Raw genomic sequence first — 17,116 nt, 5'->3', positions numbered from 1 at the left:
TGCATTGCAACTATAGAATGGTCCTGCTGTTAAGTTTGATCTTTAGCATATAGAAATGTCATGTACTATTGGGTCAGAGAGGTTTCTTCTTCCAAGAGTATCTCCAGTATGACGCCTGCTTGTTTTGCTGAATAAAGATGTCTATATCCACCAGCGTCAGTGTCTCTCTGGTGACCGTGTTTACAGTCACAAAAGTAATCAGACGAGTGAACTGCAGCAGATGGTAAATTTTCCATTCATTGGCTCTGTCCTCCGACACTCCCTGAAAACCCACGTGGTAGGTTTCCCATGAGGAGTGGTCACTGAACGGGCTATCAAACATCAGGCACTCTGCACCCCAGTGTTCCTTTCTCTCCTCTGATTCATCCGGGTTTGTACACCTCACTTTTTCCAACCACTCACACCCGAAGTGATCCCCCCTCCCACCTAAACTAGCTCCATCCGCCCATCATTCCTCCACTGCGCCAGTTTCACTTATCATCATCCAACCTCCGTCTTGACCTCCACTCCCCCGTCCCTCCAACTAGAACACAGAACAGTACAGCATCGTACAAACCCTTTGTCCTGACTTTCCAGCCTACTCCAAGATCAACTTAACCCTTCCCTCACACTCAGCCTTCAATTTCTTATTCATCCATGTGCTTACTTAGGAGTCTCTTAAATGTCCCTAATGTACCTGCCTCTACGGCCACTCACCACTCTGTACAAAAACTATCTGGCTCCATCTGCCACCTTTTGTCTCTCATCCACCTAACACTGTCTCCCAGCTCTACCGCCCCTCACCCCCTCCACCAGGTTCCACCTGTCACCTGCTCACCCCTCTCTCTTGCCTTCTCCCCTCGTCCTGATGCTGACTCACCCTCCACCTCCACAGATGCTGCCTCACGTACTGAGTTAACATAGAACTTAGAACAGTACGATACAAGAACAGGCCCTCTGGCCCATGATGTGTAAAAATAATCAATAACACCCAGTTAAACTAAACCTTTCTGCCTGCACAGGGTCCATATCCCTCCACTTTCTGCATTTTCATGTGCCCTGTCTGACAGCCCCTCATTTCCTCCAGCAATTTGTCTATTGTCCATATTCGAGCATCCACGGTCTCTTGTGTCTCCACACAAACATATAAATCTAGAAGGCATAACCCACTGAGTCTCCTCCACCATTTAATACGGTTATGGCCGATATAACTGTGACCTCTGCTACACATCCTAGTTGCCTCCAGTAACCTTTCACCCTCTTGCTCATCTCATCATGTCTTAAAAACACATGATAACTCTGCCACCACTCCACAGTCCTCTGAGAGAAAGTACTTTGTCCCAGCTCTGTCTTAAGATTGGTGACCCTCTTTTTTCAACACCACCGAAATATAAATTTTCCTATGGGAGGAAATATCTCACATCCACCCTCTCACAATCCCTCAGGAGTAGGCGTGTTTGTGAGCAGCTGGAGGGAAATGGCGGGGGAGAGGTGAAAATGATTTCTGTCACATCCCCTTCCAAATTCAGGGACAGAAATATGAACACACACGGCACATGCCTTAAAAGGCAACAGTTTAGTCAGCATTTTTTCTCCAAGATATATCTTGTTGATAGGTGTTCATGAATTTTTTTCACAAGGTCATTCAAGTCAAGTCAAGTCAAGTTTATTGTCATTTCGACCATAAACTGCTGGTACAGTACACAGTAAAAATGAAACAACGTTCCTCCAGGACCATGGTGCTACATGAAGCAACACAAAACTACACTAGACTATGTGAGACAGCACAAGGCTACACTAGACTGCGTAAAACAACATGAAAACTGCACTAGACTTGCACAGGACTGCATAAAGTGCATAAAACAGTGCAGGGCAGTACAATAATTAATAAACAAGGCAATAGGCACAGTAGAGGACAAACTACAATACAGGCAGTCCCCCGGTTACGTACGAGTTCCGTTCCTGAGCCCGTCTTTGAGTCAGATTTGTACATAAGTCAGAACAAGTACATCCGGTATTATTGAGCGTCAGTTAGTCAAACGTTTGTCTTAGAATATAGTACATATTTGACCTTTCTATGCATATAAAACATTTAAGAAATGTATGTATTCCAATAATTAAACCACTGCATTGCTTAGTAATAGTTGTAGCTTTCATCGGGGCAGGGCCTTTCACATGCTCCATTATTCTCACTTTATCAATCCGTTATCCTTTAAAATTGTTCCGATCATTAACCGACTGTAGCCTAATGCTTTTCCTATGACCAATGGCGTTTCACCTCTTTCCAAATGCTTTATTATTTCCACTTTATTTTCAATCGTGATCGCTCCCCGTCAATGGAACAGAAACACTACAGACGGCGGGTCCCGACCTCCGCCAGCTCCCGAGGTCCATTGGATCCTAAGGACCACAGCACTGAATTCCCCAGGTCCTAAAGTCCACCGCACTGAGCCAGGTTAAATGGAACAAGTGGGGGCTGTGCTGGGTTTGGGTATTTGATCCTCCACAATATTCCGAGTGGGAATTTAAACTGGAAGTGGCAGTGTTTTTTTTTCCAGTGACTCCCGTACCATCCGTGCCGGGTTGATGTCGAGCTCGTAACTCGACCTCGACATCAACCTGGCATGGGAGCGGTCTGTCACTGGATCGAACTCGGGAACCTCCGTTCTCAAGCCCGGCGCTGATCTCACTGCGCCACCAGCCGACCAGAATGGGGTGGGGGGGGGGGGGTGTGGATGGGGTCAGGGTGAATCTTGCTAAGAAAAATTTAAGCCAAATACAAAGTTACACACTCAACACAGCGTCAACGGCAGCAACTTAAAATGGCGGACAGCGTCACGATCCAACTTAAAATGGCGGACAACGTTGCGATCTGACTTAAAATGGCAGATCTTCCTCGGTTCGTAAGTACGAGTTGTCCATAAGTCGGACGTTTGTAACTCGGGGACTACCTGTATAATAATAAATTATGTATACGTCAGTCTAGACTCTGAGTATTGAGGAGTCTGATGGCTTGGGGGAAGAAACTGTTGCACAGTCTGGTCGTGAGAGCCCGAATGCTTCGGTACCTTTTGCCAGATGGCAGGAGGGAGAAGAGTTTGTCTGAGGGGTGTGTGGGGTCCTTCATGATACTGTTAGTGTCGCAGGTGGAGGGATATGGCCCAGGTACAGGGGTCAGTGGGGCTAGACAGAAAAATGGTTCGGCACAGCCAAGAAGGGCCAAAAGGCCTGTTTCTGTGCTGTAATGTTCTATGGTTCTATGGTATGGGTGCTGTTATGGCCAAGGACCATCTAATACAACGTCTCCATGTTTTTAGGTGTGGTTGTGTAATGGCTGAATTCAGTCATGGTTCCAAGCTGCTTAATTGGAGCAAGTCTTTGCAATGAGCATCATGATCGATTATTTATTCTGTGGAGTGATAGAATGAGGTCCGTAGGAGAGGCTGTAGACACTCTGGTACATGGAGGGATGGTGCTGCCTCCGTTTATTCAGTTTTGCTATCTTCTCTTCCAACAGGCCGAAGTTAGTGGGTGGAGCTGAAAAAAAGCAACCACAAAATCAACCTCTGCTGCAATTATAGTTTACATTTACATAGCATTGTTAGGTCCCATGAGCGATTACAAAACAAAAACTGATACTGAGCTGGTTAAAACATTCAGCCAAGCAAGCAAAAGCAGAAAGAAAGTAGTGGCTTGCAAGGCCTCATAAAGATTAGTTTTATGTCACACGTTACATAGAAACGCCCAAACGTACAGTAAAATGCATCATTTTGCATCAACGGCTGACGCAGTCCGAAGATCGCGCGGGGGCAGCCCCCAAGTATCGCCACACTTCCAACGCCAACATAGCATTCCCACAATTTACTAATCCTAACCAGCATTGACTATACAACTTTGTAACGTGGGAGGAAAATGAGGCACCCAGACGGTCGTGGAGAGAGTGTGAAATCAAACAGCAGGCAGCCGCCACTGGCGCTGTAAGGTGATCGTGCTAACCACCACACTACCACACTGCCCTGTGTGAAAGGGCAGAGGGTGGAGAAGTTCATGGAGGGAACTTCAGAACTTAGCGTCCAGGCAGCTGAAGGCACGGCTGCCAGCAGAGCAGTGGAGAAAACTGGAAACGATGCCATCAGGCCAGTCCCACGTTTGACCTCGGCTCCGGGCTAACAGCTTCACCAAAGGTTATGCCTGATGGACCCAGGGAGCCATGCAGTGAGCTCTGTTGCAAGAAGCAAATTATGCTCTGGTACAGCACACTACCCCCATGGTGGAGGCTATTAAATCTGAATCAGAATCAGGCTTATTATCACTGACAGATGCTGTGGGAGTCACTGTTGTGCAGGAGAGTACAGAGCAGTTCACGCAAAATCTGTGTAGGTTACAATAAGAAATATATAAAATAATAAAAAAGAGCAAAAAGTGAGCAAAATAGTGAGGTAGAGTTCCTGGGATCATGGACTGTTCAAATGTCTGATGGTGGAGAGGGATGAAGCTGTTCCAGAAATGTCGTGCAGGCGTCTCACTCAATATTTTAGGAACTGCTTCTTCCCCTCTGTTATGGCTGATAGCTGAGTAAGCAATTGGGCAGGGTCCCAGGCAGTTGATTATCCCCAGTGATTTGTACCTTGAGGTTCTGATATTCTGCCATTTGCACATCCCAATGTATCATGTGTAGTAAGGAGATTATAGGTTTTAGATCAATTGGGTCAGCTGTTCCAATCTACTGTTGTTTGAACCACTCATTAGGAAGCATATTCCCCTTGTACCCCATTCTCTCCAATTATTCACTAAAAGATCTGCCCACACCAGTGACTATCATATCGGCGACCTGCCTATTTAAAGTTGGTAAGGTGTCCCAGTGTGTGTCAGCGATGTAATAGTCCGAGCTGGAGAACAGGTATTAGAGGTGCAGTAGATACGCACAGATCATTTACTCCTAGGAAGTTGAGGGATCTTGCTCCCCTCTCCAGCCCTGTGTAGAAAAATTCCCCTTACTTTCTCGTACCCCACACGTTGTTTCATCCTTTTTGCATTTACTGACTGATAATCTGAAAATGGTACATTTATACTGACATTTGCTTAGCATGCGCGCACGCACACACAAATATGTGTACAATGTACTGTGTATGTTAATCAAAATGGCTTCTTTGTTTTGTTAAGAGTAGGAGTGCTTCTTTGTATGATAAGTGCTTTCTCTCACAGTTGTTTAGCTTTAGACTTGCTGATATCGGGATTGTATTCATTTGTTGACCAATGGGGAATGTTATTTTGTCTTGTGGGTCTGGGAGCTGGGTGGAGCTGGGTTTTCGCAGTCTTTTCAGGGAGTCGGGAAGAAGACGCCGAGGAAGGTGGACGTGCGCCGCACTGCTCGGTCGACCACCCAGGTGGTCCCAGGTGGAAGGACGTGGAGGTCGGAGGAAAGTGACGAGGGGTCGAATGGTTCGATGGTTGAGCTCCAACGATGTGCACTAAACTGACCGAACTTTGATAAGTTGGCACCTTTTACTTTATTTTCTTTTCCTTCATATATATTGTATTGCATAGTACTCTTTTAGTTTTAGTAAAATCTTTAAAGTGTATTCTGTAATGGTATCTGGTGTGAGTTTGATACGGTGTGTGTACTCGTGGCATAAACTTGATTCTCACAGCACCTGCATGTACGGGAGGTGGGGTTGGTGAGTGGCTGGATCTCCTTTTCCCCTAGACATATACCAGCCTGATGGGTAAGTGTTACATACGTATGTATAGTACCCCTTCCCTTGCCCTGCCAATCCTTTAAGAATTCTGCATATCACGTCATATTCCTCTAACTCAAGGGAATGCAGGACTCTCTCTGATTAACCTTTAATGTTGTGTTAACCAGCTAACCTAGGTATCAATCTCGTTAACCTTCACTGCAATTCCCCTGACTTCAATATATCATTCCTTCATTAAAGGGACCACATCTGTATATAATATTTCATGTATCTCCACTCGTGTACTCAAATCCTTTGGCAACAGAGGTTATCTTACAATTATCCTTCCTAACCGCTTGTTGAACCTGCATGTTAAGATTCAGTGATCACCCAGCTCCCTCTGAACGCCAGCACATTTGACGCCTCCCCCTTTGCAAACATAATCTACTTCCCAGGCCTTCGACCAAAGCGGAGGAGCTCACATTTTTCCACACGGTATTCCCATGTGGCTTCTCTTCGCCCGCTTCCTGAGGTTGCGCCGATCCCCTGAACTCGCTGCATTCCTGCTCCCATACTGCCACCTGGCTTTGAATCTTATACGGAGGCTACCATTCTATGACTCCCAGCTACAAACTGTGTGGCTGGCACACGAGTTTTCCTTTATCTTAATGTTGACTGCATTCCCTCTACTCGGTTTCCACAGAACCTAATCTCATTAGCCTCTGTGATATTAATACCAGAATGGATGCTTTAGAACAATATCTTCCTTCCCTTTCTCCTACGGTCCATCAGATCAATTGATAGATAGATAGATAGATACTTTATTCATCCCCATGGGGAAATTCAACTTTTTTCCAATGTCCCATACACTTGTTGTGTATGGCCTCTCCTATCAGGTTCCTTTCTCTCAAGCTTTTTATCTGTCTCACCCAACATGCTTCACTGAACACCTTCTAACTATCGTCCTTCCCCTTCCCCCCCCCCCTTTCCTCTGCCATCTTCCCCCGTCCTTTCCAGTCCTGAAGAAGGGTCTCGGCCCGAAACGTTGACTGTTTATTCATTTCCATAGACGCAGCCTGACTTGCCGAGTTCCTCCAGCATTTTGCGGGGGGTTGCTTTGGATTTCCAGCACCTGCAGAATTTATTGTGTTTAGAACATATCTAAGTGTAAGGACGTGCTGCCTCCCTCTTCCTCTCCACCCGTGTGGCATTTGCGAGCAGAGACAGGGTATTACCGGTGAGGGTTGGCGTCGAATTCTGCTGAGAAGTAAACGGCATGTCGAGCAGCGTGAAGTGCTCTCGTCAGTTCATGCTGGCCAATGGCAGCGGGCGCATTTCATTCACCTTGTTATCTTACGGACTAAATGAAAATCAAAATAAAAAACTGCAGATACTAGAAATCTGAAATACAAACAGAAAATGCCGGAGACATTCAGCAGTCAGGCAGCATCTGTGGACAGAGAAACAAAGTTAATATTTTAGGTCGAAGGCCCTTCATCAGATCTGGCAAAGAGAGAAACAAGTTGGGAAGAAAAACTCCAGTTACAAGTAGACTGTGTGTAGTTGAGAGTCAATGAATGACACTCTCCGTATAAAACTCAACACCAGGTGGCAGTATGGGAGTGAAAATGCAGTGATTTCGGGGAAACACGTGAGGTAAAAAAACGGAAAGGCAGATATGTTTGTAAATGGTGAGATTAAAGGTGCTGGTGTTCATAGCAAACTGGGTATGAATTTCTGAAAGTTTAGATGCAATTAGGAAGGCAAACGGGAGTTTGACCTCTGTTGCAAGAAATTGTACGTAGAAGAATGGAGTTGTCTTACTCCAATTATATGCGGTACTGGTCAGACCACAACTGGACGATTGTGTAAGGAAAGATAAATTTGTGACAGAGGGAGTGCAGTAAAGCCTCACTAGATTTGATGCCTGTGATAGCAGAATAACCCTAAAATGAAGGTTAAGCAGACAAGCTGTTTATTATTGAGATAGAGCACAGAATAGGCCCTTCCGGCCCTTCGAGCCACACTGTCCAGCAATCCCCCGATTTAACCTGAGCATAACCACAGGACAATTTACAATGACTACCAACTGGACTGTGGGAGGAAACCCACACGGTCACAAGCAGAACGTACAAACTCCTTACAGACAGTGGTAGCAATATTGGCACCCAAGTCGGTAGCTCGGCCGAGCGACACCTCGAGATGAAACGTTCTCAAGACTAGCACGTCGCGGCTTGCGCTAATCGGGCATCTGCTAAAATAATACAATAACACAGAATCCCCCGAGGCCAACTAAATATACTAAGCTTAAGCAGAAAGCACCAGGAGACCGCATTACAAAGAGCAAGGCACTCGAGATGAACACAAGGAACTCCAAACAATTAACAACTCTCAATCAACCAGTTTGTTAAAAGTTTGAGTTTGGTATGTCACCAAAAACACTCGCAAATTTATACAGATGCACCATGGAGAGCATTGTGACTAGCTGCATCACCTTCTGGTACGGGGGTGAGGGGGTGTTAATACACAGGATTGAAGTAAGGTGCAGAGACTTGTAAACTTAGTTCCATCATAACCTCCATAGTATCCAAGACATCTTCAAGGAGTTGTGCATCAAAAAAGCAGCATCCATCATTAAGGACCCCCATCACCCAGGTCATGCCTTGTTCTCATTGCTACCATCAGGAAGGAGGTACAGAAACCTGAAGGCACACACTCGACCATTCAGGAACAGCTTCTACCCCTCTGTCATCCGATTTCTGAACGGACATTGAACCCATAAACACTACCTCACTACTAATTCTCAAATCCAAGGGACTTTCTACAGGGGCACAATTGAGAGCATCCTGACTGCTTGGTATGGGAACTGTACGTTCCTTAATCGCAGGGCTCTGCAGAGAGTGGTGCGGACAGCCCAGCGCATCTGTAGATGTGAACTTCCCACTATTCAGGACTTTTACAATGACAGATGCGTAAAAAGGGCCCGAGGGATCATTGGGGACCCGAGTCACCCCAACCACAAACTGTTCCAGCTGCTACCATCCGGGAAATGGTACCGCAGCATAAAAGCCAGGACCAACAGGCTCCGGGACAGCTTCTTCCACCAGGCCATCAGACTGATTAATTCACGCTGACACATTAGTAGGTCTAAGCCATATTGACTGTCCTGTTGTATAGCTTTCTGTACAATACCATTGATTGCAAATTACTATAATTTTCACATTCAGATGGAGACATAATATAAAGATTTTTACTCATCATATATGTGAAGCATCTAAGAAATAGTCAATTCAATATTTCTTTTTTTTTGCACTACTTATTTACATATATATATACACACACTTACTGTAATTCACTGTTTTTTCTGTATTACAGTGTATTGCATTGCATTGCTGCCACATTAAGAAATATCACCTCATACACTAGAGATAATAAACCTGATTCTGTTTAAACACCTCAAACACTCTCCGGCGCCCCCGCAGGCCCAAGGCATTCATTACACTAGCTCGTGTTCTGAATTTTGAGGAATGTGAACTGATCTGATTGAAACATAAGTAGATTGACAAAGTAGAAAGGTGGTAATATATCAGCATGGATGGGGAATTGGCAAAGTAAGAGAAAAAGGGATATATGGTTAATGTTCTGATCGGCGATCAGCAAACAGTAAAATGATCAAAGGGACATTGACGGGTGTGAGAAAGGGAGTGAACTGCAGGGGTGCAGAGGAATAAGGAGAGGGAATGGCACATGGGATTCCATTGCTCTTCGGAGAACTGGAGGTGGAAGTGAGTTCTCTGGACGTGCTTTGAGTATGTGATCAGTGTGTGGTAGGACAACGCGACCCGGGTTCAATTCCCGACGTTGCCTTTAAGGAGTTCACACATTCTCCCCGTGACTGTTGGGTTTCCTCTGGGCGCTCTGGTTTTCTCCCACGGTTGAAAGAATGTACCGGCTGGTAGGCTGATCGGTTATTGTAAATCCGGGGGATTGCTGGGCAGCCTAGCTCGAAGGGTCTGAAGAGCCTATTCCACGCATAAACCCCACCTCTAATACCCATTCTCCAGCTCACACATCACCCGCTAGCACTAAAGCGTCCATGGCAAGGAAGTCAAAGCCCCTCAATGGCACACCTCATCCGAAGTGCCACTTACAGCAGCACCTTCCTAAATAAGCAGTCAGCCCGGATCTGGAGTGCTCTGAATTGATGGCCAATGGTGCGAGTACCCCTTTAAGACAGACTGCAGGAGTGAATGGGACACAGATAGATCGCATTTACCATGAGAGGCTGAGTGGAACCACACGGTATAACCTGTCCTGGTTAAAGATTCAAAACGAGGATTGTTCAAGGAATAATTTCACTCTGTGTGTCCTAATCATCCTGACCTAAACTGTCACGATAAATTTCTCAAATTGTCCATTCCTAGGAGACCAGATTGTTTTTGTGTGATTTGCTCAAGAAAACCTTGATTTTCATTCCTAAAGTGCTAAAAAAGATAACATCATTGCAATACAACTGCTGGGCAACTATCAACAGGAGAGGGAGGGGGGGAGAAACTTGGGAAAGTTATGGCCTGATTTATACATATACGTATTAACATACGTACCTATTAGTGGGCAATCTGTTGGTTCTGGGAGCCAACTCAGCTTTCTCCTGTCCCATTTACGAAGGGGAGGCAAACACGGGTTTGGACGTTTATTGATAACTTCATCGTAATGACTTACAAGATACCAAGAGTGTGGAATGTCGTGATGAGAAAATAATACTGAAAAAGGTACACCCTACAAAAAAGACAAATCATTAGGGTTCTCTTTTCGTTCAATGGCAGCTTAAGAAAATATTAATCAGAAACTTGGGGACTTGCTTCGTAGTAACTGAGTACTTTAAATCCTGTCCTTGGGTTAGGGATTCCCGGGTTTTTAACTGATATTTTAATGATTCCAGAATTATATCAATTTTTATCAATAGTTCCATTGGTTTATTGAATTTGTTCCCCATTTAAGGACACAAAATCACTGAGGGAACACAATGGGTCAGGCAGCATCTATGGAGTGAATGTTTGGGTTGAGACCACCTTCTGGGGAAATAGCCAGTATAACAAGTGGAGGGAAGTGGTGGACCTGGTAGGTGATAGGTGGATCTAAACGAGGGGAGTGATGGGCCAATGAGCACGAGGAGAGTGGGAATATCAGAAGATGGGAGTTGATTGGTGGAAGTGACAAAGGGGTGAAGATGGAAACTGGTTAGAGAGGACAGTGGGAAATAAAGGGAGGGAGGTGGGGAAGGGAGCTAGTGGGAGGAGTGAGTGGTTGATGGGCAATGGAGAGGATCAGAGAGCCTGACAGTTGGGCCCTCTTTATCTTGGTCACCAAGTCCAACCAATGAGCAGCCAGAAACAAGAAAAAATCTGCAGATGCTGGAAATCCAAGCAACACACACAAAATGCTGGAGGAACTCAGCAGGCCGGGCAGCATCTATGGAAAAGAGTACAGTCGACGTTTCGGGCCGAGACTCTTGGCAAGGGTTGACTGTACTCTTTTCCGCAGATGCTGCCTGGCCTGCGGAGTTCCTCCAGCACTTTGCGTGTGTTGCAATGAGCAACCAGGCTTGGGTGGTCCCGGTGACCGATCTTGCAGGCAGCAGAATCCTGGAGCATGTGCAAACTGGCTGCTGATATCTGAACAGGTCAGGGATGAGGAATACCCCATGAGGCAGCCAGGGGGGACAATCACACAAGCTCAGGGGGTAATGTTTGAGGTCGGTGGGTGCCAGCCTTTCATCTCCATGAAACTTGGCTGGGGAGGCTGGCATTCCGAACCCAGCCTTACTGCCGGCCCATCTAGCAACCAAATCTGCCAGAATAAATAGGGCAGATTTTCCTCTTTCTGACATATCATGACAGTGACTGACACTGGTCCTCTCCTCCAGTAGTTCTGGCCAGTGAGTGGACCAATGAGTGGACCAGTGAGTGGACCAGTGAGTGGACCAATGAGTGGACCAGTGAGTGGACCAATGAGTGGACCAGTGAGTGGACCAGTGAGTGGACCAGTGAGTGGACCAATGAGTGGACCAGTGAGTGGACCAGTGAGTGGACCGGTGAGCACAGATGCAGAGTGCTTTGCTGATCTGTAGAGTTCTGGGTGTAAGCCACTGAACCTCAGTGTCAGCAGTGGAATAGAGTGGCATTCTACACTTAACATCACCAGCTGGTAATCGCTTTGTGCAATGCCGACATGTAAATGGATAAAGGTACCCCTGAAGGCCAAGTAAATAAATGTTCTATTATTTTCCCTGTGTGTACGCTGCACCAACCAATTTTGGCGAGATCCCAGGTACTTCAATTGCCCTCAGTGTCCTGGTCCAGAACAAAGTCCAGAGCTCCTGCTTCTAGTGCAGGGGCTCCCAACCTTTTTTATGCCGTGGACCAATACCCTTAAGCAAAGGGTCCGTAGACTTCAGGTTGGGTACTCCTATTTAATGGATACCAACCCCACACTACGGGAACCTCAACCAATCACCCTGTGGGACTGCACTGTTTAAGAGGAGGCAGTGGAGATTTGCCCAGGGAAAGCAGCAGTAGACACTCTGGCCCTCAAAAAAGCAGGGGAGGATCTACTGTACAAGATAACCTCACCTCTAATTCCATTGTCATCAAGCAGAGTGGTAAAGGGTAACCTGCAGATTAAGACAGTAGTAAGGCAGGCAAATGGAACGGCAGCGTTCATTTCAAGAGGACTAGAATATAAAAGCAAGGATGTAATGCTGAGGCTTTGGTCAGACTGCATTTGGGGTATTGTGAGCTGTTCTGGGCCCCATATCTAAGAAAGGATGAGCTGGTATTGGAGAGGTTCCAGAGGTGTTTCATGAGAATTATCCCAGGGGTGAAAGGTTTCATCTGAAGAGCGTTTGATGATTCTGGGCCTGTACTCAGTGCAGTTTAGAAGAATGAGGAAGGGATCTCATTGAAACCAACCCAATGTTGAAGAGTCAACGTGGGGAGGGTGTTTCCAATAGTGGGAATGTCACAGCCTCAGAACAGAAGATCATCCATTAGAACAGAGATGAGGGAAACCTCTTCAGTCAGAGGGTGGTTAATCTGTGCAGTCATTGCTATAACTGGCTGTGAAGGCCAAGTCACTGGGCATTTTTAAAGCCGATGTTGATTAATAGGATGTCAAAGGTCACAGGGAGAAGGGAGGAGAATGGGCTTGAGTGGGGTGCGGGGTTGCTTTTCTTGTATTTACTGTGAACTCCCACAAGAAAAGGAATCTCAGGGTTGTATAGAGTGACACATATGTACTTTGATAATAAAGTTACTTTGATCTCTGAGCTTTGAAATCAGCCATGATGAAACGGCAACGCAGACTCAGTGGGCTGAAGGGCCTAATTCTGCTCCGATGTTTTATGGTCTTATGGTATCATAAGCCAACCTTTTAGCATGAGGGGGAAGCGAAGGCTTGGTTCCTCGGGCGTAACAAGGATAAAACAGGTTCCCTATCTACAGGCTCTCAAAGTCAACAAGACCCGCATCTCCAGAAACCATTCTGTGATGTGTACATTTATCAGGGATCAGAAAAGGCAGCACCATTCCTCCCAACAGATCTGCCTTTCTTACCTTGTGTTTTTGCTCTATCAAAACCTTCTCTCTGAAGTCCGGTGAGACAAACGGGTACGGCTTGTAGTTGGCTTGGTATGTGGTGATCCCAAGGCACGTCCCCTTGATAAACTACAAAGAAAATGCACTTGGGATTTTCAGTAGAAGGACACAATGTGGAAATGCTGCCCACTTAACTCATACCTCATCCGCCACAAAACAGATCCATCCTCCCCACCTCCGCGGGATATACCACACAATTTTCCGCAGTTTCCCTGATGTCATCTCCAGTGCGCCTGACTTCTCCCAGGATACACCATCAGCTCCAACTGCCACCGAGTGACGTGCCACCCTGAGCTGGGCTTTTAATACTTCCTTTAATACCTCAGGGTACCTGGCCTGAGCACCTGGCTGCTCGGGGTGGAAATCCACCCTGATCCTGAGGGAGCACATTCACAAGGACTGCAGTGACTCAGGAAAGCAGCTCACCACTACCCTGTCAAGGGCATCTCGGGGTGGGCAATGTACATCAGTGTTGCCAGTGATGCCCACCTTCTGAGAAGAAAACAATTATTATTTCTAAGAGTGTCCAACTGAACAAGAGTGGCTCTGTTCATATCTGCAGGGAGAGCGCAGTAGAATCAAGCCAAGGTGCTGCTACATATTCAGAATCAAAATCAGATCTATTATCACTGGCATATGTCCCGAAATTTATTGCTTTGCTGTGCAGTGCAATATGTAATGAACAGTATAAATTACATTAAGTATATTTAAAAATTAAATTAAACAAGTTGTGCAAAGAGAGAGGATAAAATAATGAGGCAGTGTTCATGGGTTCATTGTCTATTCAGAATTCTGATGGTGGAAGGGAAAAAGCTGTTCCTGAAACATTGAGCATGTGCCTTCAGGCTCCTGAACTTAAAACTCTTCACCCTTTCCACTGCTGATCCCTCGATGATGACCGGAGTGTGTTCCTCGAACTTCCCCTTCCTGAAGACCATAATCGATTGTTTGGTCATACTGACATTGAGTGCGAGGTTATTATTGTGACACCACTCAACCAGCTGATCTGTCTCGCTCCTGTATGCCTCTTTGTCACCCTCTGAAAATCTGCTAATAGCTATGTCCTCAGCCAATTTATAGATGGCGTTTGTGCCCAACAGTCGTGGGTGCAGAGAGAGTCAAGCACTGGGCTAAGCACCCTTGAGGTGTGCCAGTTAGATCGTCAGCAGGCAGGAGATGTTATTTCCGATCTGCACTGACTGTGGTGTCCCAGTGAGGAAGTCAAGGAATAAACTTAGGAAATTCTGCAGGTGCTGGAAACACACACAAAATACCGGAGGAACTCAGAAGGTCAAGCAACATCTATGCTATGAATAAAGAGTCGATGTTTCGGGCTGAGACCCATCTTCAGGACTGGAAAGGAAGGGCAAAGATGCCAGCATGAAAAGGTGGGGAGAGGGGAGGGAGGATGGCTGGAAGGTGTTAAGTGAACCCAGGCAAGCAGGAGAGAAAGGAATCTGATAGGATAGGACCTGCTGAGTTCCTCCAGGATTTTGTGTTAGTCAACGATCCAGTTGCAGAAGGAGGTACAGAGATGCAGGTTTTGGAGTTTGTTGATTAGAACTGAGGGTATGATGGTGTTGAACACTGAGCTGTAGTCAATGAACAGCAGCCTGACATAGTTATTGCTCTTGTCCAGGTGATCCAAGGCTGAGTGGAGAGCCAGTGAGATTGCATTTTCTGTAGACTGATTGTGGTGAAAGGCAAATTGCAGTGGGTCCAGGTTCTTGCTAAGGCAGGAGTCGATTCTGGCCACTACGACCTAGCAAAGCATTTCATCGCAGTAGATGTGACTGCCACTGGGTGATAGTCATCGAGACAGCTCACCCTGTTCCTCCTGGGCACTGGTATGATCGTCACCCATCTGAAGCAGGCGTCCCGGAACATTCCCGCCAGCTGGCTGGCACAGGTTTATAAACCTCACAGGGTACACCATCAGGGCCCAATACTCTGCGTCAGCACAGGGTCACCAGATGCTGCAGGAATTCACACAGGCATACAGTAGTTTTATACCCCCTTTCAAAGCGTGCATGAAAGGTGTTGAGCTCACCTGAGAGTGAGGCATCACAGCCATTCACGACGTTAGGTTTTGCATTGTAGAAAGTAATGGCCTTCCCAGTGACCTTTTCACACCCACTCTCGAGCCTGATGAGTGCTGCTTTCTGCCTGGGCTGTTCGTATTTCAGTAATGTCCAAATGCATAATTACGCCACTTATTGATAAACAGAATGGAAAATTACCGCTCCCAGTCATCCAGCTTGTGAGAAGAGGTGATAACAATTCGGTTCTTCCTGACGGGAGTCAACTTGCTCACACTGGACCCCTGCTGCCCACCACATACCTGACTGGGCTCCCAGCAGGTGGCGGCCACAAGATGCCCAATCCAAATTGTATTTTATTGATGCACTGTGACCCCCAACATTCCTCAAGGTCAATTGCCTTTGGGAAGGGGAGGGTGAACCAGCTCTCTTCCCAAACCTGGTGGAGGAGCTTGTGGGTGGGCAGTTCCAGGATATAAACCCAGCAACAATGAAGCACTGGGAATATATCTTTGGGGTGGGATAGGGGATGGTGGCATCCCCATGTATCTACTACCATTGTCCATCTAGGCCAGCCAGGGATTCCCAACTTTTTTTATGCCATGGACCCCAGGTTAGGAACCCCTGTTCTAGACAGTGAAGTATTTGGAGTTTGGGGAGAGACCTAGGTGAACTGTATTTGCAGAAGGCACACTCCCATTCAGGATGAAGCTGTGGTCCATGGAGGAATAGTCTCTCATTCAACACACAAAAAAAACCGCTGCAGGAACTCAGCAGGCCAGGCAGCCTCTCGGGACAGATAATCAGGACCTGGTTAGGATGGGGCACGGTCGTCCTAACACTCATTGTGTCTATAGACTCACTTTCGTTCGAAATACTGTAGCTTTTGCCTTTATTGTTTGCACGATGTGCGTGTGTTTTTATCTCTGCAGATTCGGTGCTCGTTAGTCTTTTTTAATGCGTTCTTTCCGGTTTCTTGTTTTGTGGCTGGTAGGCAGACGAATCCCAAGGTTCTATTAATTCATACATAACTTTGATAACAGATGTACTGTGAACTTTGAACCATGTACCTTTCAAATACGGGCAACGGAATAAGTGGGTAAATTAAATAGAACAGGACTAAAGAGGAAGTAATTTTTTGCTCCCTGTCCCTTGCATTAGTTGTTACAAGTCCCATTCTCTACTGTCAGCGTCTCACGGTAAAGACTGATTCCAGTCCATGTGTGACCCCACCCGCTTACCTTTAACCTTTCCTCCGCCCAGTTGCCGACCAGCACCTTGTTCTGGTAGTGCTGTTGAATTCTCCAGCTGGGTGTTGATGGCAAAGGGTCGGGGGCAAATCGGTCTTCAAGCGTCCGAGGGTAGGTCGCTGGGGCCGCCATGTCCGGCGCTGTGTGTTTAAAACTCGCACACACGTGTTTCACTGGCAGAGTATCACACACAATGTATCATTTTCACCCACCTTGTTTACTGTTTCCATGGAGACTGGTTTGAGTAACACTTCACAAACAGCAAGTACTGACCGCCCAACTCAAGCACCATCTCGGTGGTCTGCCGTTCTGGTCCTCCATCTAGTTTGAGAATGATTTCCCACTGATACCGCATTAAGCACTCTGGAATTGTAAACCCGGAAAGCCCGAGAGGACGAGGCCCAGCAGCCGGGAAGTGACCGCAGACTTGGGGTTGGGGGGTTCTCTTCCTCTTAGCCGATGTGACCGAGGATGCGTGGGAATAATGTCCCCGTTCTGGAGGTAAGATTGCACCG

General features: G+C 46.5%; 1 protein-coding gene across 1 annotated transcript; it reads right to left on the bottom strand.

Moving 5' to 3' along the window:
• Window positions 1–2,708: 2,708 nt before the first annotated feature.
• cfap107 (cilia and flagella associated protein 107) lies at window positions 2,709–16,733 on the bottom strand. The gene is made up of 4 exons (XM_073031631.1): window positions 16,593–16,733; window positions 13,271–13,381; window positions 10,262–10,436; window positions 2,709–3,516 (listed from the first exon to the last, which is right to left on the bottom strand). The coding sequence occupies exons 1-4, from the start codon at window positions 16,731–16,733 to the stop codon at window positions 3,380–3,382; spliced, it is 564 nt and encodes a 187-aa protein (XP_072887732.1). The 3' UTR covers window positions 2,709–3,379.
• Window positions 16,734–17,116: the final 383 nt, after the last annotated feature.

Source organism: Hemitrygon akajei, chromosome 29 (genome assembly GCF_048418815.1).
Source record: "Hemitrygon akajei chromosome 29, sHemAka1.3, whole genome shotgun sequence".
Classification (NCBI taxonomy): domain Eukaryota; kingdom Metazoa; phylum Chordata; class Chondrichthyes; order Myliobatiformes; family Dasyatidae; genus Hemitrygon; species Hemitrygon akajei.
The sequence above is the reverse complement of the archived record's forward strand: the minus strand, read 5'-3'. Positions and strand labels throughout refer to the sequence as shown.